This window comes from Peromyscus leucopus, chromosome 4 (assembly GCF_004664715.2).
Source record: "Peromyscus leucopus breed LL Stock chromosome 4, UCI_PerLeu_2.1, whole genome shotgun sequence".
Classification (NCBI taxonomy): Eukaryota; Metazoa; Chordata; class Mammalia; order Rodentia; family Cricetidae; genus Peromyscus; species Peromyscus leucopus.
Window position 1 is genome coordinate 78,551,116 of NC_051066.1, and position 24,355 is coordinate 78,575,470.

A 24,355-nucleotide genomic window follows, 5' to 3' on the forward strand; every position below is an offset into this window, starting at 1 on the left:
TCGGCCATCTCTGTGTTGATAACAGCACTTCCCTTCTCTCAAAAGTGGTCCAGATTGGGAGACACATTACAGATGCCTCTCATCGTGAGATGGGTCACATCTTGGTAGAACCATCATTAGTTAAAAATATCCCAAGTCAAAAATGCTTTGATCTGGGTACTGTTTGACTTTTGGTTTTATTTTCTGTTTTTGAGATAGTCTCATCTTGAACTTACTCTGTAGCCCAGGCTGGCCATCAAGTCATGATTCTCTTACCTCTGCCTTCCAACTGCTGGAATTACAGATGTGTGCTACCATGACTAGACTCCTAAAAGCTGATCTTAAATATAAATACTGCATAATAAATGTTTGCTGAATACTGAGCTGATAGTGAAAAGCACGATGGTTGTGTGGGTTTGTGTTTGCCTTATCCCCGAGTTCAAAATATCCTTGGCTAAAGCATCCTAAATCAGCCAGACATGGTAGCGCATACCATGGGGAAGTAGAGGCAGGAGTGGTGGTGAAGGCCTGCTTAGTCTGCATAGTCAGCTCCACATTAGCCTCGACTGTGTGGTGACTCCTGGTCAGAGGGGGTGGGTGAAGCGGGGGCAGCAAGATGGCAGCAAGATGGCCTAAGTTAGATCCCTGGGACCCACATGAAAGAACTGACTCCCATAAGCTCTAGTACACACACACACACACACACACACACACACACACACACACACAAATGAAAACACTAAACAGCGATAAAGAACAAATCTGTGTGGTGGTGAAATCTATTCTGAGTAGGACCTTGGATGGATGTAAACTTCCTGGTTCACACCCCAGCTCTGCCGCTGCTATGTGAATGACACAGGGTCCTGGGTTTGCCCATGTGTAAGAAGACACACTAATAGTAACAGTTCCCACTTCATAAAGTAGTTGTGAGGATTAATCAATAGATGTAGGAGACTTTTTAAAAAATGCCAGTGGCTTCCTACCTGTTCTGTAAACATTATTTGTTAGTGATTTTCTGTTCATTCCCACGTCCCAGTTGTCACACAGTTAGTTGACTGCACATTCCATTGCTGACAGACTCCATTGAGACCTCAAGAGCAACCACTAGCAAGAGGCCAGAAGAGGACATAGCTCATCAGGACTAGGCCATGTTTGAAATCGACATCCATGTTCACATTCAGTCTGACAATGCAGCCCATCCTAATCCTGTCTGTTCTGGAGACCGATGCATATGAGTCACTTGAGCCCTGGGTTCAAGGCCAGCCTGGGCAATCACATAGGAAAGTGGAGGAGACAGGGCATACATACCTGTAATCCCGGGAAGGATCAAGTATGAAGTAGCCCGATCATCTGATCTGCAAAGTGAACTACTCAGGGCCAGCTCAGGCTACATAACAAGACCTCATGTCAAAAACAAGCAAACAAGCATAGTATCCGAGAGGACGGGGATGTAACTCAGTGGTAGAGCATGTGCTTAACATGTGCAAGGATCTGAGTTCAATCCCAAGCACTAACAAAACAAAAACCTAGAAATCATCACATGGGTAGCATATCGAGCAAGCTGCTTCTAGTGCCTCTAATGTGCACCAGATGAGTTTTAATAAGAAACTGTATCGTCCCCTCCCCCAGAAAGCCAAAGCCCCACCTTCAACAGAAGTCACCTGATTCCAAACAGAGATTCTGCTAAGATCAGCCGAATGTTCTGAAGCAGCTAGGCTCAGCCAGGGGGACACGGGCCTTGGGGGTCCAGGGAGAGAAACGTGCTTAGCTCTCACTCTAAGCTGAGCCAAACCATCCTGGTTTACCAAGCAATTCTAGGAAAATAATTAGTCCAAGATGTGAGGCGAATGAGAATCGCTTCCTTTGTGCTGGGGTGGGATCTGACTTCAGTAAGACAATGTTGGCTTTATTCTACGTGGGCGTTTGGCTTGGTTTGGGGCCACAGCAGCTCTGGAAGTCTTAGGGAAACCAGGAAGAGGCCCTCAGGCTGGCACTCCAGAGCCAACCCTAGCCCTTCCAGAGATGTCTCAGTCTGTGGAATCGTCCCTGGGTGGAAAAATCTGGCAGTCTGCAACATTTCTGCCCTGCTCCCTGCCTGCCCAGATGGTAAATGGAAGGCAAGAGTGTAGCATGCTTCACAGCGAGACCATGGCAAGGGGAACCCACCAAGCAGAAGGCCAGAGTGCAGCATGCTTCACAGCGAGACCATGGCAAGGAAACCCACCAAGCAGAAGGCCAGAGTGCAGCATGCTTCACAGCGAGACCATGGCAAGGGAACCCACCCAAGCAGCCCCAGAGCTCTGCTGCACCCCCTGCTGAAGGTGAGGCAAAGTTGGAGAAACTGAAATCTGAGGCCAAAAACCACAGGAGCACCCCCCTGCCTCAGCTCTCAGGCTCCTTGACTCCTCCTTTTTGAAGCTTCAGGGTGCTCTCAGGCTGGCTAAGACATTTCTTAAAGATGACGGGGAAATGTCCCTAGGAAGTAAGCCCAAAAGTGATGTCCCTGTCTCTACCCTCCCAGCCCACGAGCTGCCATGCCCTTACATACAGGAGAACCCTGGCCCAGCCTTCCCAGGGTGAAGCCGAAGCCTGATCTCAGCCTTGGCCAGGAGGCACATCCTGTCCATGTCCCCAGTTCTTCCTCTGGAGATCCAGGGGCGTACAGGCCTCAACACACCAGGTTGAGGACAGAGGCACAAGACTTCCTCCTGCCCAGAGTTTGGACTACATGGCCTATGGATACAGGCCAGTGCCCACCTGCCAACTTGACTCCTGGTCCAAGGTCCCCTCCCACCTCCAGAAAGAACAGAGCCTGCTTTGAGCTGGAATTGGAGGTGTTTCCTGTTCCATGTTAAGACACCACCTACAGGGCTGTCATCCTAATAAATCACTGGGGGAGGGGGGGTGCGGGGCAGGCTCTCTTACAATCAAGACCTTCAGAAGCCTATTCTGTGTGTGTGTGTGTGTGTGTGTGTGTGTGTGTGTGTGTGTGTGTGTGTGTGTGTGTGTATGAGAGAATAAGACAACTTTTGCTGAGTCCTGTTGAGGGGGTTCTTGTGAGACCCTTGGATGGACACTGTCAGGCTCACCAGTAGTACAGAAGTGAGAAGTGGGGTAGTGAGAGACACTGGTTCTGTGTCCCCAGTTCTGACACTTGCTGTGTGACCTTGGGCAGGGCCTCACCTCACCTCCGCTAGCAGAGAGAGGAATTGTCCAGGGTCGTGTAGAAAGAAATGCATTTCTCTGGTATGTTTTATGAACTCTCTCCAGAGAGTAACTTGTTCTCCTTGTTTGTTGTTTTGTTTTGCTGTGCTGGGGTTAAACTCAAGGCCTCAGCAAATTCAAGGCAAGCACTTCTACCTCTGAGCACCTCCTCTGCCCGGTAGTTTCCTGTTGTGGGTTTAATGCTTTTAATTTATTTTATATATAAAATCCATATATGTATTGGGGCAGGGGGTGCCACCGCATGTGTGTGGAGGTCAATCCTCTGCTTCCCCAGTCTGGGTCCTGGGAACTGAACTCAGATGTCAGGCTTGGTGGCAAGTACCTTCACCTGCTGAGCCATCTTGCCAGTTCTGTTGGTTGTTTATCTTTGAGATAGTGTCTCATGTAGCTCAGGCTAGTCTCAAACTCACTGTGCAGCCCAAAATGACCTTAACGAGTAGTTGTTCTTTTATACCCACACAGACAGCTGCTGTGAGAAAGCCAGAGATTCTGTTAAGTCACTGTTAGCAGCAGCAGCAGCCCCAGCAGACTGTGTGCGGGGGCTGTATATCTTCCAGTAATACTCCACCACCGCATAGATCAGTGACCCATACGCCTCTAAGGACTGGGTTTCTTGTACTCACCTCTTCTGGGCCAGTATCTTCATTGCCAAGGCCAAGAGCTTGTGCCTCCAGAAAGTTTGCAGCTCCCTCTCAACATAGTGGTTGCATTTGTTTTCTCTGTTTTATGAGCTGGGCTGGAGTGGCTAGTGGGCAGCCTGCCTGCAGGCTTACGTGTTTATGCTTGCTCCCGGGGAGAAGGCAGCCAGTCAGCTGGCCTGTAAGAAGGCTGGAGCTGAGGCATTTCATAGAGCCAGATTCCTACGGCCTGTTTTTTCTAGTTTGTTTTCTCTCTCAACAGACACTAAAGCGGTAAGACTCCATACCGTTTATGGAGAACACACCAGGTTCCCCGCGTCCTTCTGCTAAGCACTTTGTGTACACACTTAGAGCTGTCTTGGGAAGTACTCCTAAAATTTAGACCCATTTTGCTCAGATGGAAATTGTGACTAGAAGAGGTGAAGCTACTGTACAGGGTCAGAGTTTCAACTGGTGAGAAGACACCTGATCTCAGGCAGCCAGTCTCCCTCCAGAACCATACATTCTGTCTGGGCTGTAGGGCGTTCCTGCCATGAAGAGTCTGCAGTTAAAGGAGACGGCTTCTCACCATGGAAGAAAATGTAGAAACATGAACCCCTTCTTTAACAGAAAGTCAGGACCATAGAGGGCAGTGCCCTGCCTGAGGTTCCATTATCAGTTCAGTGGTACTGGGGCCTCTAGAACTTTCTTCCGGTAAGGATGCTGCCCTTAAGGATCCTCAGGAGCCTGAACCCAGGAGTGTGTGTGCAAGCCCTGTACTGTTTCAGGGTTCACAGGATGTGTGTCACCAGGACAGAGTTTCACCCTGGGCCCGCTGCTGCCTGCCAGCCCTGGGCATCGGGGCCCGTAGATGCTATTCTCGCTGCCTTTCCTGTTGCTGTGATAAAAAACACCCTGACCAAAGGAGCTTAGAGGAGGAAAGAGTCTGTTTCATCTTACAGGGTGCAGCTTGTCCTTGAGGGTAGTCAGGACAGAACTCGAGTGGAAACCAGGAACCACGGAGGAACGCTGCTTACTGCCTCTGCTTAGCTGGCTGTCTTGGTAGGTTGTCCAGAGTTACCTGCCTGGGAACGGGGTTGTCCACAGTGAGCTAGGTTCCCCCACATCAGTCATTCATCGAGACAGTCTTTCACAGACATGGCCACAGGCCAGTCTGCTCTAGGCAATTCCTTAGTTGAGATTCTTTCTTCCCAACGGACTCTAGGTTGTGTGGAGTTGACAATAAAAACTAAGCTAGCACAATGCCAGCTGTGGTGGTGCATGCTTTTAAGAGGCAAAGGGAGGCGGATTGCAGCCTGGTGAGTTTGATTCCAGCCTGGTCTCTAGAGTGAGTTCTGACCCACCAAGGTTTCAGGGCTTTGCAGTAGGACCTTGTCAAAAACAACAACAACAACAACAACACACCAAACCTCCTAACCAGCACAGGGACCTGATGTGATCTTCTGAGGCAGAAGTCCTCAGATTGTGCCCATGGAGCCCCTGGAACCCGGGAGAGTACAGGGTCAAATCTGTTTTCAAAAGAATGTGATGTTTGCTTTTGAATTCCATTTTTTTGTGCAGTGTCCAAGGGAGTTCTCCAGAGGCTTTTTAACATGATATTGTCGCTGTGATCGCTTGTGGAATGCTTGCGTATTCTTGTGATTTCAGCGTTTTCTCTGTTTAGTTTTTGTTGGTATCATAGAATAAGATCAATACAAGTCTTTTGAGAGTTCCAGTAACTTTTTGGAGTATAAAAAGAGACTAGAGACCAAAAATATCCAAGAATGGCTACTCCAAGGTCTTGGACCCGGCATTATCTCAGCAGGCGGCTGGGCGGCACAGAGGGGCCTTTCCTCAGCCTGCCTGGGGCTCCGGGCCTCGCCCTGCAGCCAGCTGCATTTCAGCACACAGGGCTCGCAGCCGACCTCAGCTTTGGGAAGAGAGACACTGAGGAGGACACACACCTCAGTTGCCCTCAGCCCCACTCCTCCAGACCCTTCCATTAGGAAGCTGTAACACAACTGTGGGGACTGGAGACGGGAGTTTTTATGGGGACTTTCCAGAATGTCCCATAGTGCAGGCCTGCTCTTCTCACCATGCCCCGCGGGCAGGACGAATTAGTAGAAAGGAAACAGTATCCTGGAAATCCCAGCCCAGGAACAGGATGTTATAAGAAAGCCCATGGATTGCTTATCATTTTACCTGCCTCGGGATCACAGGTAGGGGTGGTGGTAGGTAAGCCATCTTTGGCCTGAAGAGGTTAATTGTTGCCAAAGTCAGCTTTGTTTGGAGACATTCACTAATCACCGCCCTAGAGGCAGAGGGGTAATTTAGATTTCTAGAGTATTAATCAGTGTTCGATTCAGGAAACAGAAATCACTTCAGGTATTTTAAACAGGATGGGACTTAATACAGGGAATTGGACACTAACCAAATCACAGAAGGACACAGGGGGCAGAGTCTAGACCAGGCTTCCAGGAGCAGCTCTGCAGACAACATGGAGCTCACCTGTTAAGACTGTGTCCACAGCCTCAGGCCCTGGGTTTGAGCATGTATGTCCTCGGAGATGTGATTTCGGACTGAGGCTGGGGTCATGAGTCCTTGTTGTTCTCACTGAGGTTGTCTCTGCCTCTGGCATACAAGAGAAATAGAGCCCAGACACAAGAATGCTCTACAGGAAGAGAGAAAAAGACTCCATGCTTTTAATCACCTGATCTGTTGGCAAAAACTGTAGAGACACAAAGGTGGTCTCTGCCTCCTGTTCCTTCCTTGATCTTATAAAGCAAGATCTTCCTTATGAAATTGGATTTGTATCTAGGACTTCAATTGCAAAGGAGTCTGGGAAGTGTAGTTTCTAACATTCTGGTCTCTAAACAGGATGATGCAAATGGAAGCCAATTGAGCCTTTCCTCAGTATATAATATCCAAGGCTATCCTTACTGCATTCTCAATGGAGCATAAGGAGGTGTGTCGGGGTGGGCGTGAGGATGAGTGAGGACACCACCTGACTAGGACTTGTAGGTCCTGAACATCCCAATGGAGCTTGCCTTGGAGGAACTGGGAAAGGCCCAGTTAGAAGTTTACTAGCATAGCTAGGCTTGGTGATGCTGGCAATCTCAACATTTAGGAGCTGAGGCAGGAGAAGCACAAGTTAGAGGTCAGCCTGGGCTACACAGTGAGACCTTGTTACACACACAAAAGGAAGCTGAATGGCTGCACTCTGCTCTTCACTGTGCTGTCTGCTCTTCACTGTACACTCTGCTCTTCACTGTGCTGTTAGCTACACTATAGAGAGGCCTGAGCCATAGTCTCCAGTGGTTTAAGTAAGTGTCCCTTGGTGCGGGCCTCCAGCCTTGTGATGAGAGTCGGGAAATTCACAGTAGTTGAGGGGATTTCAAGTGGACATTTATAGTCTTGCAGGGATAATTCATGAAAGATTGTTTTTCCTTCCTAGATTACAAAAGTTCCCCCAAATAGTCCCACCTCCTACATTAATCAATACCATGCCCTTGAAAATGAGGCACATCATTCTTTTTTTTTTTTTTTTTTTTTTTTTTTAAGACAAGGTCTCCTATAGCCCAGGCTAGCTTCAAGCTCACATCATAGCCAAGGGTGGCTTTGAACTCCTGATCCTCCTGCCTCCCATCTCCCAAGTACTGGGATTACAGGTGTATGCCACCACACTTGGTTCCAGATGTCATTCTTTTCTGAGCAGAAATATGACTTGTTCCAAGTAAAAATCTGCATATGTTATGGTGAGTTATAGGTGCTAATCCATAGTTTTAATCCATCAACAAACATTTATTGAAAACCTATTGGATCAGGTCCCAGGCTGGGTAAATATGGAGATGAGAAAGGCCTCATTCCTGAACTTAGGCCAGTCAAAGTGATGGGGTATTACAGTAGGCCTAAAAAGGTTGAGTGGAGAGAGGCAGAATTGGCTCTGTGCTGTGAGGATAAAAAGAATCTAGCCAGGCAGAAGTGAGAGCCCATGAGGGGATGAGGATGAGCAAGTATCTCAGGGTTCTATTGCTGTGAAGAGACACCATGACCACAGCATGGTCTTATAAAGAAAACATTTAATTGGGGTGACTTGCTTACAGTTTCAGAGGTTCAGTCCATTATCATCATGGCATGCAGGCATGATGGCATGCAGGCAGACATGGTGCTGGAGAAAGTAGCTGGGAGTCATATCTTGCAAGCAACAGAAAGTTGACTAAGACAGTAGGTGGTATCCTGAGCATAGAAAACCTCAAAGCCTGCCTCCACTGTGACACACTTCCTCCAACAAGGCCACACCTCCTGATAGTGCCACTCCCTATGAGATTATGGGGGTCAATTAGTTTCAAACCACCACAGCAGGTGACTCTCAAACCCTGCTGGGCAGCTATGGTTGGTAGCAGGTGTCAACCAGAGCTGTGGCCTGCTCTGGAGACCAAGAACAATGAGAGTTTACTGATCTGTCTTCCTCATACCCATACATTCAACAGACCAGTTAAATTGCTCGAAACCCACATGTATTTCTATAGGGAAAGATCTGGAACATCAGAGTAACTTCTCCCAAAGAACCACCTTCAAGCTCATGTCTGGCTAGTCTGGTTAGGGGTTTGTTAGGGGTTTTAATATAACTTTTGCCTTCAAGGAAGAAAGTTTGACAACCTTGCTGACTTCTTAGAGACCCAAGATGGCGATTGGGCATGCTAGTGGTGAACAGATGCGGGAGTGCTGTCCGGGTACTAGGTGGCAGCTACTGTTGCCCAGCTGGGCTGGGAGCCTGGGTCTGTTGCTGGGTTCCAGCTGGGTTCCTCCTTCTGCAGATAGGAAAGCTGATGCTCAGATGAATTCTTGGCATGGGCAAGCATCCTAGTTACACATGTTGGTGAGCATCTTTCATTGGCCACTGAAGAGCCCTCAGTTTCTGCCAAGTTCCCATGATGGAAATTCCTCCTGACCCGTGACAGGGTTGCCATAGAATGCAAGGACAAACTAGGGTGCCTATGGTCACAAAGACCGAGTCTCCTGATGGCTGAGGACAGCCCGGCAATTCTGGAGTGGCCGGCCTTTGGGGTACTTTCTGAGACCATGTGCTGAGGGACCCCTTCTGTGTCCATGGAGCACTACACCCAGCCCTGACCTCTCTCTCCTGCCTCACAGGCCCTTCATGCTGCTGCCACCACTGATGGAGTGGATGCGGGTGGCAATCACCTACGCAGAGCACCGCCGCAGCCTCACCGTCGACAGTGGCGACATCCGGCAGGCAGCCCGGCTGCTGCTACCAGGCCTGGACTGTGAGCCCCGCCAACTCAAGTATGGAGCCGGGGAGAAGGGGGTTACAACATCCCTGTCCCAACTCTACAACACCCCTCTGCTCCTGGCTTCTTCTGTGGCTGGGTGGGCACTGAAGAGCAAGGCCGTAGGGCACCTGAGTTGCACTGTGTCCTCCACGAACACCACGGCAACACGGCCCAGCGTGGGAACAGATGTGTTCTAGTCCTTGGCTGCTTTCAGGATGTGTCTTCCCCACCCACTCGTGTGCTACCAGAACAGACACAGCTTAGAATCTAGGCTGGAGAGCACACACAGTGCCAGTCTGGGGTCCTGGTGGCCAGGCTCTTTCCTCTGTTCCTCAGTTCACTGTGGTTTCCTCGTGCCAAGCCCTGTGCCGAGGTCTTCTGCGTTATGCCTGCTGTCCTGGTCGTCATGGCAGCTCTAATGCCCACTACAGATGAAGAGCCTGCAGGTCAGGGAGGAACAGCAGCTTGCCCACAGAGGTGCCTAAGTTTGAGACCAGGTTCGTCTGGTCCCCAAACTGGTGCCCTTTATGCTTTCCCACAGTACCCATCCTGTAGACAGGTCTGCTGCAGAAACTCTTCTTGGGGGAGCTCCTGATGGCCATCCCTGGCCTGCGGAGAGCCTCACATTTCTGTTCTCCAACTGTGCCCAAACCATGCTCTAGACACAAATTTTACACACGTTGACCTGACTAAAGGACCCAGGCAGGAGCTTTTAGATGACTCTTGTGTGCCCTGTGTAGATACAGGTTGTATCTGTGATGGTCCTTAGTGGGTTGGGTTGATTGTTCATGGAATTCCAAGCCTCTCCCTGCCTCCTCTTTGGTATTTGTGGTCTTACTAAGCAACCTGAAGAGACACAGAGGGAAAAGCTAGACCTTGACCACAATGCCACTTCATGGACTGAAGGTCAGCCTGCTTTGTGCAAGGACCGTGCAGTGGCCAAGTGCTCAGGCCTAGGCCCTGGCCTGTGATGAGCTTCCTCCTCCTCCTCAGTGGGGTCCCCTGATAGGTTATTTTGACCTGAGAGTTTATTCCCTGACAGTTAGCAGGTCTTCAGTGCCCAGTCCATTGCCTTAACCCATGTGTAGGGAAGCCAAGCTGGGCATGCTCTAGGGCAGGGGTTCTCAACCTATGGGTCATGACCCCATTGACAAAACTTCTGTCTCCAAAAATATTTACATTATGGTTCATAACAGCAGCAAAATTACAGTTATGAAGTAGCGATGAAAATAATTTTCTGGTTGGGGGTCACCACAACATGAAGAACTGTATGAAAGAGCCACAGCAGCCGGGCGGTGGTGGCGCATGCCTTTAATCCCAGCACTCGGGAGGCAGAAGCAGGTAGATTTTGTGAGTTCGAGGCAGCTGGGCTACCACGTGAGTTCCAGAAAGCACAAAGCTAAAGAGAAACCTGTTGAAAAAAAAAAAAAAAAAAAAAAAAAAAGAGCCACAGCATTAGGAACATTGAGAACCACTGCTCTAGGGCAAGAACAGAGCAAGGCCAATCGTGGCTGACCTGTGCACACTTCAATGTCCCACCCAGCCATCCTGTTCCCCATGCCAGCCAGGCCCAGCTGTGCTCATGTCACAGTCATACTCACACACCCCCTGGTCTCCCCTGGGCAGACCCGAGTGCTGCTTCAGTTCCTTCCGGAGGCTGGATGCTCGAGCTGCTACTGAGAGATTCAACCAGGACCTGGGCTTCCGCATGCTCAACTGTGGAAGAACAGACCTCATCAGCCAGGCCATCGAAGCCCTGGGCCCGGATGGGGTGAACACAATGGATGACCAGGTACCTCCTGTGAACTCTGCCAGGCCCGGCTTAGAGACCAACTCTGAACTGACAATCGCTAGAGGGGAGGAACAGTCATAGACCCTGCATTCTGGCCTGACTGAGGCTTGCTCAGTTCTGAGCTTCAGGCTCCCCACAGAAGGCTAGCCTGGGCATCCCCTGTCCCTCCTGGACAACCTGGGCAGTGTGGATTCTGTCTCCCTGGCTGGAGGCTAGCAAAGCAACTGTCCTAGATGAGGCAGGGCTGAGGACGAGTCTGGCTGGAGACAGCTCGGTAGCAAGCTGTGAGGTGTAATCACTGGCGTGCCAATGGGAGTTGTGTGCTGGCCACTCACTAGCCCCAGAGAAACCTTGTCTCCATGGGGTGACCCTGGTGAGAGAGGAAAGGAAACAAGCACCTAAGCCAGGAGTGATGGTGTGACTGGAGTCACAGCACTCAGCAAGCTGTGTCAGGGTGATCGTGAGTTCAAGGCCAGCTTAGGCTACATAGTGAATTCAAGGCCAGTCTCGACTACTAAGTGAGTTCTTGTTGCGACCAAACTGAAGGCTGAGGATGTAGCTCAGGAGTAGGGTGTTTTCCTAACATGTTCAAGGCCCTTGGTTCAGTCTCCAGCACCAGAAGAAGAAAGAAAAGGGAGGAGGATGACAAACATAAACTAAAGAGCACGTTGATGAGGAGTACCAAAGAGCCAAATAAGGAGAAAGGGCAGGAAGTACTGGGGTGATTTCTGATTTACAGAAGAGACAACTGAGACACCAGCGGAGGCAGAAGAACCTGAGACAGTGGTTCTCAACCTGTGGGTCGTGACCCCAGGTCCCATATCAGATATTTACATTATGATTCATAACAGTAGCAAAATCACAGTTATGAAGTAGCAGTGAAATAATTTTATGGTTGGGGGTCACCACACCTGAGGAACTGTAGTAAAGGGTCGTAGCTTCAGGAAGGTTGAGAACCACCATGGAATGATTATGTGACACTGTTTGGGATCAGTTGCTGTGTTCCAAGTGGCCCTGTGTGGCTTGTGGTCAGAAGCCTGGGGAGGGTCAGGTTACTGTGGAGGGCCAAGCCCTGTGTCACGTGAAATGACAATTCAACACAGACTGAGCAGCAGGTGAGGCGTGAGGCCTGGAGTGCTGTGTGGGGCTGAAGCTGAGCTGAGGGGAGAGCGGGGTTGGCGCAGCAGGAGGAACAGGGAAGCCAGGCCCAAGGAAGCGGTGAGGCCGTTGTCAGCAAGGGTGGCGGCACTGGGTCTGAGGCGCCACAGACAGGAGCTGTCAGTAGTGTGGAGGGGACTGTTAGGCTGACGTTGGCCCCAGGCAGGAAGTGTGGAGCCGTCCTCCTGATGTTGCTTCCTCAGGGGATGCAGTGTTGTAAGGCCAGGCGCTTAAGCTTTAGATTGCTGTGTATTGGTGAAATTATTCAGGCCACTCCACGTAGTTAAAAGGGAGGTTTATTTTGTGGGGTAACTTACAAGTGAAGGGATAGGTGGGTTACAGGGTCTGGCAAAGGTGTGGCGCAGTCCAGCAGTATTCTCTGGAGAACTCTGCTCAGTCTACCTCCAGCGTCCAGGGTCCAGGAACCAAGAGAGCCGGCGCATCCGGATCTCAGGTCTTCAGGGTCCTCTCATGGCCCCGTCTTGTAGGCATGACAGTTACCGAAGCCTCAGTGGGGGTTGGAACTTCCAGATCAAAGCTGGAATGGCTACCCACTACAGCTGTGCCTTTAGTCTATCATGTCACAGCTGAGGTATCTCGACAAGTTACCCTGCCACCAGAGGGACCTTGCTTTCCTCACCTCTAAGTGGAATAGCAAGGCCTGATTGTAGCAGTAGTTAGGAGAATTTTCCATCTGGCACCCTCAGTGTTAGTAAATATTCACTGTGTTTCCTGTTAATATGATTATTACTGTTGTTACATTGACGTCAAAACAATGGTGATCAGCCCTGAAATCTGGTCTTTAGCCTGTCTGTGTGTCGGAGTGAGGATAATAACAGCACAGAAAAGCAGTTTCCCTTCTCCAGCTCTTGGCCTGGTTTATGCTCTGAATGTGTACAGATGTGTGGAGAAAAAAAAAATCATTGTGTACTTTGTGTGTGTGTGAGTGGGGAGCAAAGCCAAATTCCCATCATGCCACCACTGTCTTCTGTAGATGCTCAGCACTGTCGCTCCCTGAGCCTTGGCATTTAGAAGCAGATGCATAGGTAAACAGTCCGCTCGCCCCGTGATTAATCTCAAGCCATTTCCTTATCTCCAGGAACTAGACAAGGATTTATGAGCGAAGACGATCTTCCCTCCACACAAATAACCTAATAAATAATATCACAGAGCACCAGGCAAATGCTTGCCAGGATCCAGCTGTGGAATGCACTTTCCACCGCTGTCTCTGCCATCATACTCCCAGCTCTGCTAACTGTGCTGACTGCCCGCAGATACAGTGAGGGGATGGACACAGCTTGCAGTGTGCTCTGGGCTGCTCATCGGCTCAAGATATGGTCAAACACGTCTTCACAGAGACACTGCTGAGCACAAGCTTTAACAATTCATGTAGACGTGGGTTCTGATCCAAGTTCCGGCTCTTGTTTGTTATAGGACCTTGGACAATTAACTCCTCTTTTCTGCCCCACGTGCATACAGTGAGGATGACAGTAGTAGATAACACCCCCCCACACACACACACATACCGCCATAGGAACAGCACAGTGATTACATGAGATACTGCACAGTGGCCTGACTTCCTCTAGTAAGTCCAGGCACTGGCCTGTTCTGTGCAGTATAGTGCTTACTGTTAATTAGCTCTCACTCTGTATGCACTTTTGTGTATGCTAATACCCTTCTGCAACCAGCTGAGGCACACACTGTTTCTTAACTCTAAGATGGAGAAACTGAGGCAGAGAGAACATGTTGGGCCTGGAATCTGGCTGCAGTGCCCACAGTGTGGCCATATATTTCCCCCCTATGCTATCCATGGTGCTTGTGGAAATGCCCCACCCCCACCCCCGGAGCTTAAGATGCACAAGGCTCAGGACAGCCCCTGAGGAGCAGCTGGGCAGAGACCTGTGGGGTATGTGACTCTGTGTCTGTCTCTGGGGACTCAGCATCAATCTGCCTTTCATTTACAGGGTATGACGCCGCTGATGTATGCCTGTGCTGCTGGAGATGAAGCCATGGTCCAGATGCTAATTGATGCCGGGGCAAACTTAGATATACAGGTAAAAGGAAAGTCCTGCAGCCAGGCTGGGTGTGGTATTTTTAGACATACCCAGTAGGTGTGTTTCCTTAGTCTAGAAATGGGCACCAAGACCACAGAAAAGAGCCAGGCGTGGTGGCACATGCCTGTAACCCAGCACTCTGAAGACTATAGAAGGAAGATCCCAAGTTGATGCCAGCCTGTGGTACCTAGGGAAACCCTGTTTAAAAACAAGCCAAGAAAGATGGTGGTCAGAGCAGAGAGCACTTTCCTCCAGATGTGGGCTGAAGGAGCTGAGTGGAGACAGTGCCCGTTGCTCCATTTTCATAGCCCTTGTCCTCTCTTGTGAGCCGAATCCCTGACTGCCCCTGTCTCCTTTTCTAACTACACTAGATCACATCGCTGCCCACACAAGCGCTCTCAGCAGACATTACCAAGCAAATGTGGACACACTTCTGTTAACGTCACTGTTCTCACGATGTAACCCGCAAGCTAAGGTACCTGTGTCATCTGCTCTGGGATGTCACCTGTCTAGGAAACAGTGGTGATTTGTTGTATTTTTCAGGTTCCGAGCAACTCTCCCAGGCATCCTCCATCCACCCCGACAGCAGGCACTGGACCTCACTGACGTTTGCAGTACTGCATGGACACATCTCTGTAGTGCAGGTGAGCTCCTGTGAACTGCAGCATGGGCTGCGGCTCCCCGGCTGGGCTGGGCCCCATACTCAGTCCTGGCCAGAGACACTGCTCCAAGCCAGGGTCCACCTGACCAATGAAGCTCGCCTGGTTTGCCTTGGGGTTAGTGTAAGGACACCTGTAGAATTGGAAGAGGAGATCCAGACCCAAGCAGTGTCTCTCCCAGGTTGTCCCGAAAGACCTGGACTTCAGTCTGCTCGATTTCACACTTCCAGCCCTCTTCGGGCCACATGCTCTTCCCTCAGAGCTGGCTCTGCATCATGGTGTCCTTCAGTCCTGTCCCTCCCCATCTCCCAGTTCCTGAGACAGGACAGATGGCACAGGTCGTGTGTCAAGTGAAGCTTCATTGTTGCCCACCTTGGCTGCTGTGGCTGGCATCATGATGAGGTGATGGTTCTAGAAGCACAAGTTGTGGGCAGAAGAGGAACCAGTGCCATAGCACTCAGCTCACAGGACCTGTGGTCAGGAAGGTCTGCAGGACTTCACCGAGCGCCCCCTGGGGTGGGCACATCCTCCTCCTCCTCTTCCAGGCCGAGGCCTCTGGGAGTAGCGCAGCCAGGCTTACCTGCGGCCGTCAGCAGAGCCTGGCACGCAGCCAGCACTCTGTAGGTGATGGTTGGCCGCTTGGCGACTACACCCAGTCTGCTCTGTAGTCGCTGCCTTCCTAGAGCTGCAGCCTCAGTCCAGGCCGGGCCTGTGGGTTGTGCCCTGAGCTGGCCCGGTGCCCAGTTTCATCCGGCGGTTCTCCACCCCCCACTGCCTTGCCCCGGCAGCGAGCACATCTGGTTTCTGACGGACAAGTCTCCAGCAGATACAGGCCTTCCCTGTGCCCACGCCCTGCAAGGGAACGTGGAGCTCACCTGGGCTCCTTGGATCTGTTTGACAGGGAGGGGGGGGTGCTCAGAGACTTGGGGTGTGTGTCTCCAGGAGCCTGGGGGTGTCCGAAGCAAGTCTCCTCTACAGCAGAATGCCCCAAGGCAGACCCTTTGGGAAGAGATAACCCTGTCTCATCTGACCCCTGGCAAAGCTGTCCTTGCTAGAAGGAGGTCACTTAGACCCCTGGCCAGCCTGCAGCGTTCTGCTTCTTCCCACCCCTTGCCAGCCTGGGGAGCTGCTGAGCCTCTCCAGGAAGGAGTCCAACGCTGCTGGTTCTGAGCCCTCAGTGGGCTGGGCATTGTATGATTTCATCTCAGCCCTGCTGCCAGGCAGTCTCTTCCTCCCACTTTGTAGATCCGGAAGACTGAGGCTCAAGCCACTCTAGGCAGTGGCCAGTGCTGTACCCCATGCTTTCTGTACCAGCTACTGTTCAGGACCTCAGGTCCCTCTAGGGATATCAGGTGGCACTTCCCTCTCCTGCTGATCTATGTGAGTTCTCCAGAAGGTCCCTGAAGCTGATTGATGGGAATGCATCGAAAAGAGAAAAAGAGTTGAAGGTCGTCAGTTTAGGGTCTTTGTGCGTGGCCACATGAGTGGAGATGACGGTTACAGAAATGCAGATAGCCCCCTGAGGGTGACCAGGCATCCTGAGACTCCAGTGTGAGCCATTTCTTGGTCAGGTAGTTGGAGACTTGCAGGTCCCGCCCCCTGGAGCACTCCCCCCTCCCCAGGCACGCTGCTGTGCTCAGTAGCGCCTTCTTCCTGTCCCTGACAGCTGCTGCTAGATGCTGGTGCTAACGTGGAGGGCTCGGCCGTGAACAGTGGGGAGGACAGCTGTGCCGAGACACCCCTGCAGCTGGCCTCTGCAGCTGGTAGGTGCACTGCTTTCCCGACCGACCGACAAGTTCTCACATCACTGTGGGATGCTCTAGCCTTGTCACCCTGGCTGGTCACTGGGTTACATGCTACGTCTGGGAACCCTTAAGGTCGCTCCCTCTAGGCTCCTGGGAGGGGTTCCTTCCCTCTACATCCCAGTGTTTTGCTGAGCGGGCGGGGAGCACTCCCCTCCTGAGGCCCGAGGCAGGGTCCTGTGGTAGGACACAGGCACCTTCTCTGACCTCTCACTTGCATCCTTATCGTCCCTGATTGTGACTGTGCCCCCCACCATCACCACACATTCCGAGGACCAGATCTTGGAGACCCCCCATCTGCCCCCATCTTAGTTCCCCTACTCAGATACTAGCCCACCAAATTTGTCACTGTCTTTCAGGGAACTACGAGCTGGTCAGCTTGCTGCTGAGCCGGGGCGCTGACCCCCTCCTCAGCATGCTGGAAGCCAATGGCATGGCCTCTTCCCTCCACGAGGAGATGAACTGCTTCAGCCACTCGGCTGCGCATGGCCACAGGTACAAACCGGGGGTGCCTGCCCGAAGGAACCGGGAACATTGAGACAGGCTCGCAGGAGCCTGGGCTTCCAGAGGCTGCAGAGGAACCAGGCCTGGTGACCTTTCCGATGTCAACCAGGATGATGAAGGTTCTCGGTCAGCATGGAGGCCCAAGGCTTTGGAAACCTGCAAACACTGGATGAGTTGCTGGGTCCTGACGCACTGGCACTGACCGGGACCTGCACCTCCCATACTGGGGCAGCCCACCCCTTCTTTAGCCAAGCAGTTACCCCTGTAGCTGCCGGGGCCACTCAGGACCACACTCCTCTGTGGAGTTGGTGCTCATTTGCTAACACCTGTGGTGGTCCAGAATATCCCTAGGGTGTCCACTCGGAGCATGGGCCAGCCAGGGTTGGTAGGCTTGGTCATTGTGGGGTAGGTTGCTGAGGAGAGGCTGCTGTACTGTGTTCTGGGTGCGTCTGGTACCTTTGCATCAGACTGGCACCAGCCCCAGGAGAGGGTGACCCTGGCACCCTGTCTTAAGGTGGCAAGGCAGTTAGGGCTCAGAGAGGTAGAAGAGCCTGAGACCATACAGCCAAGTGCAGAGCTGACTCCTCAGTCATACCAGGACAGAAGAACGGTAGGGTCCTTGGCCTCTCCACGTCCGGAGTGGGGAGCCCTCCGCTGCCCCCCGAAGTAACCCACCGTAGCCACAGGGCTCTAGACTATAGCTCAGGTGGGCACTGTCCATCCATCTCGGGGAGCCTGGGGCTCATCTTGCTATCTCTTGGCCTACAGGAATGTCCTGCGGAAGCTCCTGACTCAGCCACAGCAGGCTAAAGCCGATGTGCTGTCCCTGGAAGAGATCCTGGCTGAGGGTGTGGAAGACAGCGACACCTCGAGCCAGGGCAGCAGCGAGGGGCCCGTGAGGCTCAGCCGGACCCGCACCAAGGCCCTGCAGGAGGCCATGTACTACAGCGCCGAGCACGGCTATGTGGACATCACCATGGAGCTGAGGGCCCTGGGTGAGACTGGGCCCACGGGAACGGTCACTGCACTGCTCTCGGGTTCGCGTCTACGCGCGGGCCCGCTCCCCTTTCTGATGGAACTTCAGAAGTCCTGTTAGGACCCTGAAGATTACAAAGATGTCAGTGTGTCTGGTTGCTCAGCCAGCTCTCTAGTCCTGGGATCTGAACCTGTGGGCTTGTGTCCTCCAGGGAGGCTCGTCAGCTGGATGGACTTGAACCAGATCCTGTTAGCTGTACCCCACGTGATCTCTCCAAGCCTCACTGCCCACCTCGCTGTGGGTTTGTGCTGATGACCCTCAACTAAGAATAGGATGTTGTCAGCTAGAGCTCCAGGCATGGCCGTGTTATCATGGGGCCAGATGCACAAGCCCCTGGAGCAGTGTTCTCAACCTTCCTGCTGCTGTGAGCCTTTAATACAGTTCCTCAGGTTGTGGTGACCCCAACCATAAAACCATTTTTGTTGCTGCCTCATAACTGTAATTTTGCTGCTGTTATGAACTGTAATATAATATCTGTGTTTTCTGATGGTCTTAGGCGACCCCTGTGAAAGGCTCGTTCAGCCCCAAAGGAGCCATGGTCCACAGGTTGAGAACCACTGCCCTAGGGCCTGGCCATCAAAGCTCAGGCAGCCCCAGAGGCATCACTGGGATGTAACTGGTTTTGTCGTGCATTTAACACACTAGTTTTAAGTTGCCCCTCTGGCCCCAGACTCAGTCCAGGGAGCTCCAGTGAACACTCATATGCCCACGGTGCACAGAGAACAGTGAGCTAGCTGCTGTGAACTCCTCCACGATGAGACCCAGTCCACTTCTGGCTCAGTACTGGAGGAGAGAGTTGTGTCCTTGAGTGCCCCGCGTATTTTCTGGGTCTATCTGGTCATCCCTCCCGAACGGGTTCTTCTCAGCAAATAAATTCTAGGGGCCAAGAACCAATAGGCCCTGAACTTGGCAGAGGACCTTCCTAATGTCATCTGACGAAAAGCCACAGCCTCCTGTGCCCTGCCAGCTGGGCCTAACAGGAAGTCCAAGCTCTGTCCACCAAGCTCAGCTGGGGGGCATGCAGCACCCAGTGGGGCAGGGGACCCATGTCATGGGCCATGGAGGCAGAGCCCACCCTGGGGCAGGTGTGGTCTACAGGCTCTGCTTTACTGGGGGGGGGGGAATGACAGCTGCCCTTCTCTCGGGCCAGGTGTCCCCTGGAAGCTGCACATCTGGATAGAGTCTCTGCGGACCTCCTTCTCCCAGTCACGGTCCTCGGTGGTGCAGGGCCTCCTGAGGGATTTCAGCTCCATCAAGGAGGAGGAGTACAACGAGGAGCTGGCGACGGAAGGCCTGCAGCTCCTGTTTGACATCCTCAAGAGCAGCAAAGTGAGTGGGGCCCGGCAGCCTCGGCCTGGGGCTCAGAGCGCCCCGGGTTCCAGATCCTAGGGCAGTCATAGACACTTACATGCCCAGGCATCCCCAACACCTGGACCCCCAGGCAGCCCCAGGCACATGGACAAACACCTCCTCAACACCCAGAGCTGCACTGCCTGGCTGCCAGAGGGCAGAGGCCATGGCAGTCGGGAGCCCAGCCAGAGCAGCCATTTGGGAGATCACAGATGAAGTGACAGTCCTTTCTGGCCCAGTCAGATCCGGCAGGACCAAACATCAGCGGCTGCTCTGATCCCGGCCTGGGGTTCTGAAACAAGCCTGATGTAGCCAGCCACAGCTGCAGGCAGCCAGCCACGTGTGTATGTGCTGACAGTCCTTTCCACGTCTCCCCACAGAACGACTCCGTCCTCCAGCAGCTGGCCGCCATCTTCACACACTGCTATGGCAACAGCCCCATCCCCAGCATCCCGGAGATCCGGAAGACCCTGCCAGCCAGGCTAGGTGTGGGCCCATCCCCACTCGGGCTCGTCCCGTGCACCCCTCTTCCCTTTCTCCCCATCGCTTTTGCCCCCTTTTCTGTTCCCAAGGGCCAAGGCCCTAGCCTCAGTTTCTCTTTCTCCTCTGTGTCCTCTGCCCCGCCCCCCCCCCAGCCCTCTCAGAAACCCCAGAGATGGACACCCCGCCACCCTCTTTGTCTTCCCACCCACAGATCCTCACTTTCTGAACAACAAGGAGATGTCAGATGTGACCTTCCTGGTGGAAGGGAAGCTGTTCTACGCACACAAAGTCCTTTTGGTGACAGCATCCAACAGGTAGGCAGCCTGGAGAGCAGCGCCTGCCCCAGGGACACAGCACAGGTCTTTCAGCGTTGAGGCGTGTGATGTGAGTCTTCTGGGGAGGTGTAGACAAGCATATGTCCACCCCGATAGGACTAATGGGTGAGTCCACCGAAGTCTAACTTAGAAAACCAGTGAGGGGTTTTGTTTTGTTTTGTTTTGTTTTGGGGTGTGTGCGCAGTATTTAAAGGAGATGATGTCCTAGAGTCAGCCCCAGCATGAAAGCTGCATCTCTGAAGTTCAGGGCCTAACTTGCCCAGTCTTTTTTCCCAGGGGCCATTGCTGCTTATGGAACCTTAGGGGGACAATGTAAATTGTGTAAGTTTCAGGAGCTTCCTCAGAACTGCTTTGTTTACTTCCGAACCTTATTGCACCTGCTTTGGAGTAAAGCTACACCAGGTGACAGGCATGCTGGAGAACAGGGACCAAGGGGACATTGTAGCCTCTGCCCCGTGGTAATGGAGCTCCCAGCAGCCCCTAGAGTACAAGGTGGACTGGACTGGTTGCAGCAGGAGCAGAGTCCAGCATGCAGGGGAGTTCTGAGGGCTGCTTTCTGCTCCATTACTGCAGCTGACAATTAGAATACAGAAGAATTCTGGAATAAAGGGCCAGCGTTCCCCCCCCACACACACACACACACACAGGCTTCAGATCACTGGTGGTCGGGACAGAGCTGGGCCCAGCGGTCAGCCCAGGATGATGTAAAATGTCACCTGCCAAACGTTAGCTTGGGGACAGGACAGTCATTTATAGTGTCCCATCTCCCAGAAGCTGCTCAAATGGTGGTGCTGTTGGCACAGCAGGGGGTCAGGCCACGTTTACGCCCCACCTTCTCACCTTGTTCCAGGTTCAAGACCTTAATGACCAATAAATCAGAGCAGGATGGGGACAGCAGCAAAACCATTGAGATCAGCGACATCAAGTACCACATCTTCCAGGTATGTGGGCCTCAAGAGCTGTGCTCTCACCGGACGTCCCTCTGCACAGCCCATCCTGGGCCTTGTCCATCTGGTCACTCTGTCCTCTAGGCCTGTGTGATTTACCAAGTCAGTGATCTCAAGGGAGCCAGCCAGTCTTGCCCTGAGCCAAACGGACCCACCGTGAGGCCGGGCAGCCTGCAGATAGACATAAAGGATGGACACATGCTGCCCCCAAGGTGTGCAGGCCCCATTCTGTAGTGAGCTGCTGAAAGCTCACTGGAAATGCAGTGGCCCGGGCCAGTCGGCAGTGAAGGTACAGGCTGCCCTGCTCCCCAAGAGTCCACTCCAGTCCCGCTGGCCAGGTAGGAAGAGCACGGGGAGCCAGTTGGCCTTTGGAGTCCAGTTGCAGCACATGACGGGGGTCTGGAGCTAAGAGGCACTTTCCAGAAAATGGGGCTTGCCGGCCCCCAGGTGTACATGTTTGGGGGAGTTGGACTCAGGCCCATAGATCCCCCTTCAAGGCAATGACCACACAGAGGCCCAGAGGCCTCAGGTAGGTAGTCCTGGGCCCTGCCTTGCCCTGGGCAGAGTTTGATCTCACGGGAAGGATCACAGAATCCCGAGCCACCATCACTAAGAAGTACCCAGAGCCACCATCTACAGCACCCCGCCCTCTGTGCCACCGTCCTTAAGGCCCGGTGTGGTGGCAAGCACTTCCAACCCAGCCCTCAGAGGCTGAAGCAGGAGGCTCACATGCTTGAGGCTAGAGTGGACTACAGTGTGGGGTCCTCAGAGCCTCCCCAAATGCAGTCCTTCATCCTCCTTAGTCACTGCTTTGCCATAGCCCCTGGGACGGAGGAAGTAAGATGGGGTCACCCTCAGGGAGACAGGGCTGTGACTGTTGTCAGCGAGTGTAGGACAAGGGAAGGCACTTCCTGGAAAAGTGACAGCCAGGCTGTGGTATCAACAACCAGTTAACAGGACGTACAGTGTCCCAGAGCCAGAGCGTGGAGTCTGGAACTCCAGCCCCAGGACACGGGAGCTCCAGGAAGGGGGGCGCTGAGCACTGACGCTGCATTTTTAAATGATTTTTGTGGGGTACAGAGGGAAGGCATGCCACTGTATGCAGGGGCGTGCTCCTTGCACTGTGTGAGGCCTGGGAGCAGGCGCCCTTACCCACTGCACAGTCTCACTGGCTCACCAGAGACTCTTAGACATCGTTCACAGTATTTCACCTGTTCCTCGCTTCAACCTCACAGCACAGTCCGAGGTCTGTCCCCGTCTCGGTGGATGAGGAGTCAGATGTCAAGGAACACAATGGGTAGTGACAGAGCCACTTAAGGCAAAGAAGGAGTTTGATAAAAGCTGGACTTCTAGGTGGAAAAGTAGTGGGACATGGAGGGAAGAAGAGGTGGGGCCTGGGACTCGGTGACTGGGGGTCTGGAGGCAGGGAGGAGAGGCCTGGGGCTTCCGGCCCGAGTGCTAGAGCCCTTCTCTCTCAGCCCTGGGGAGGAACAGCTCTAGAAGCTGGTTTGGCCAAGTAGCTCAAAAGTGCAGACGACGGAAACAGGAGGGAGCACTGTGCTCAGATGTAGGATGGCCCTAGAGAGCCACAGGGATTGGTGGAAAGGTAGAGAGACGCGTGTGGGCTCGGTCTTGGGGCCAAGGAAGGGCACCTGTGCCAGGACAGGCTGGCAGCTCCTGATGGGGGTAAATAGGGACAGTAGGCCCAACACAGTGGCACACGTGGGCCTTGGAAACGTTAACCCTCAGCTCCTCACCCAGTGTGAGCCAGTTAATTCAGATCTGGCCCAGGACACCTACCTGCCTTGTCCCCTGGATCCCCTGGGCCCATCTACCTTTAATTATATACTCCAGCACATCAAAAATGCTTTAATGTGTGCATTCCAACATTTTCAGTAGTATAAGAAACTGAGATTTTCTTTTTGTAGTGCTGGAGACGAAACCTAGGGCCTTGTGCTTGCTAGACAAGCACTGTATCACTGAGCTACATCCCAGAACTGCTGGTCCACCTCTGTCCCAACTGAGGGAGCGTGTCCAGGTCTGAGACTTTGTCCTGGTGGCTGAGGAGACACACAGCACTCGGGGACAGACGCTACTGAGCCACTGTGTGGTGGCTGTGCAGGCTCAGCCCGGGCTGCAGAAGCCGTGAGAGCCTGGCTTCCCGAGGGGAGTCAGCCAGTACCTGGCCGAGCCGCCCGCATGCTGTCGGGCCTTCTCCTAGACCCTCTGGTGCCTCTCCAGCCTGAGGGCCGGTCCTAACAGAGTCTGTCTGTGCCGGCTGGAGCCTTGTTTACTCACACGCCTGCCAGCGCCTTGCTGGGGCTGTTTCTTCAGCCAACCAGAGAGAATTGTTTTCCTCTTTCCAACTGGGAGCCTCACCAGGTTCCAGTGTAATGGCAGTATTTGTGATACAAACCTCAGAACTCAATATAGCTGCCCACTCCTGGGCCTGTCCATGGAATCCCAGCACCCACTTCCTGAGATCCCCGGGCAGGTCCCAGCCCGGCCGCAAAGCGATCTGCCAAGGTATCTGACTGGCCTGCTTAGACAGTTGTCCCTGGTACACTCACCCGCTCAGCTCCACAGAGACTAGTTTGGCATTTGAGACGGAGTCTTACTGTGTAGAGCAGACTAGCCTAGAACTTGCCATCCTCCTTCAGTGTTGGATTACAGACCTGTACCAACATGCCTGGCCACATGTAGAATGCATTTTATACTTGTATTTTGCTCTGAGATGGGGTGTCCCGGACTGGCCTGGTGATGTGTGGTCCGGGGGGGCCTCAAACTTGAGCAGTCCTCCCAGCTAAACTTTCTGAGTGCTGGGATTGTAGGCATGCACCAGCACACAGGGTTCACATGTAAATTCTGTACAGAAGCAGCAATGAGCACACTGCATGGGGGTGGGGTGGGGAAACCCTGCTGTGGGATCAGAACCCCGAGTCATTGAGACCAGTCACCTTCCCTCCTGGGCTATAGGGCTTGCACAGGGTTTTAAAAGCTCATTGTCATGGCAGGGCAGCCGAGGATCTCAGAGTTGGCAGCACACCTGGGCAGCCCACGGGCGGCGTTCACACAGGTCACACCTGGGCAGCCCACGGGCGGCGTTCACACAGGTCACAC

General features: G+C 52.9%; 1 protein-coding gene across 1 annotated transcript in view; it reads left to right on the forward strand.

The window, feature by feature from the left end:
* Abtb2 (ankyrin repeat and BTB domain containing 2) overlaps positions 1–24,355 on the forward strand; it is a 164,235-nt gene that overhangs the window by 136,400 nt on the left and 3,480 nt on the right. Inside the window, 12 exon segments of the mRNA XM_028877912.2 lie at positions 8,976–9,128; positions 10,742–10,907; positions 14,030–14,119; positions 14,663–14,687; positions 14,690–14,763; positions 16,445–16,541; positions 16,940–17,075; positions 17,853–18,079; positions 19,271–19,449; positions 19,851–19,956; positions 20,165–20,267; positions 21,139–21,229. Of these exon segments, the coding sequence (XP_028733745.1) occupies positions 8,976–9,128; positions 10,742–10,907; positions 14,030–14,119; positions 14,663–14,687; positions 14,690–14,763; positions 16,445–16,541; positions 16,940–17,075; positions 17,853–18,079; positions 19,271–19,449; positions 19,851–19,956; positions 20,165–20,267; positions 21,139–21,229 (1,447 nt within the window).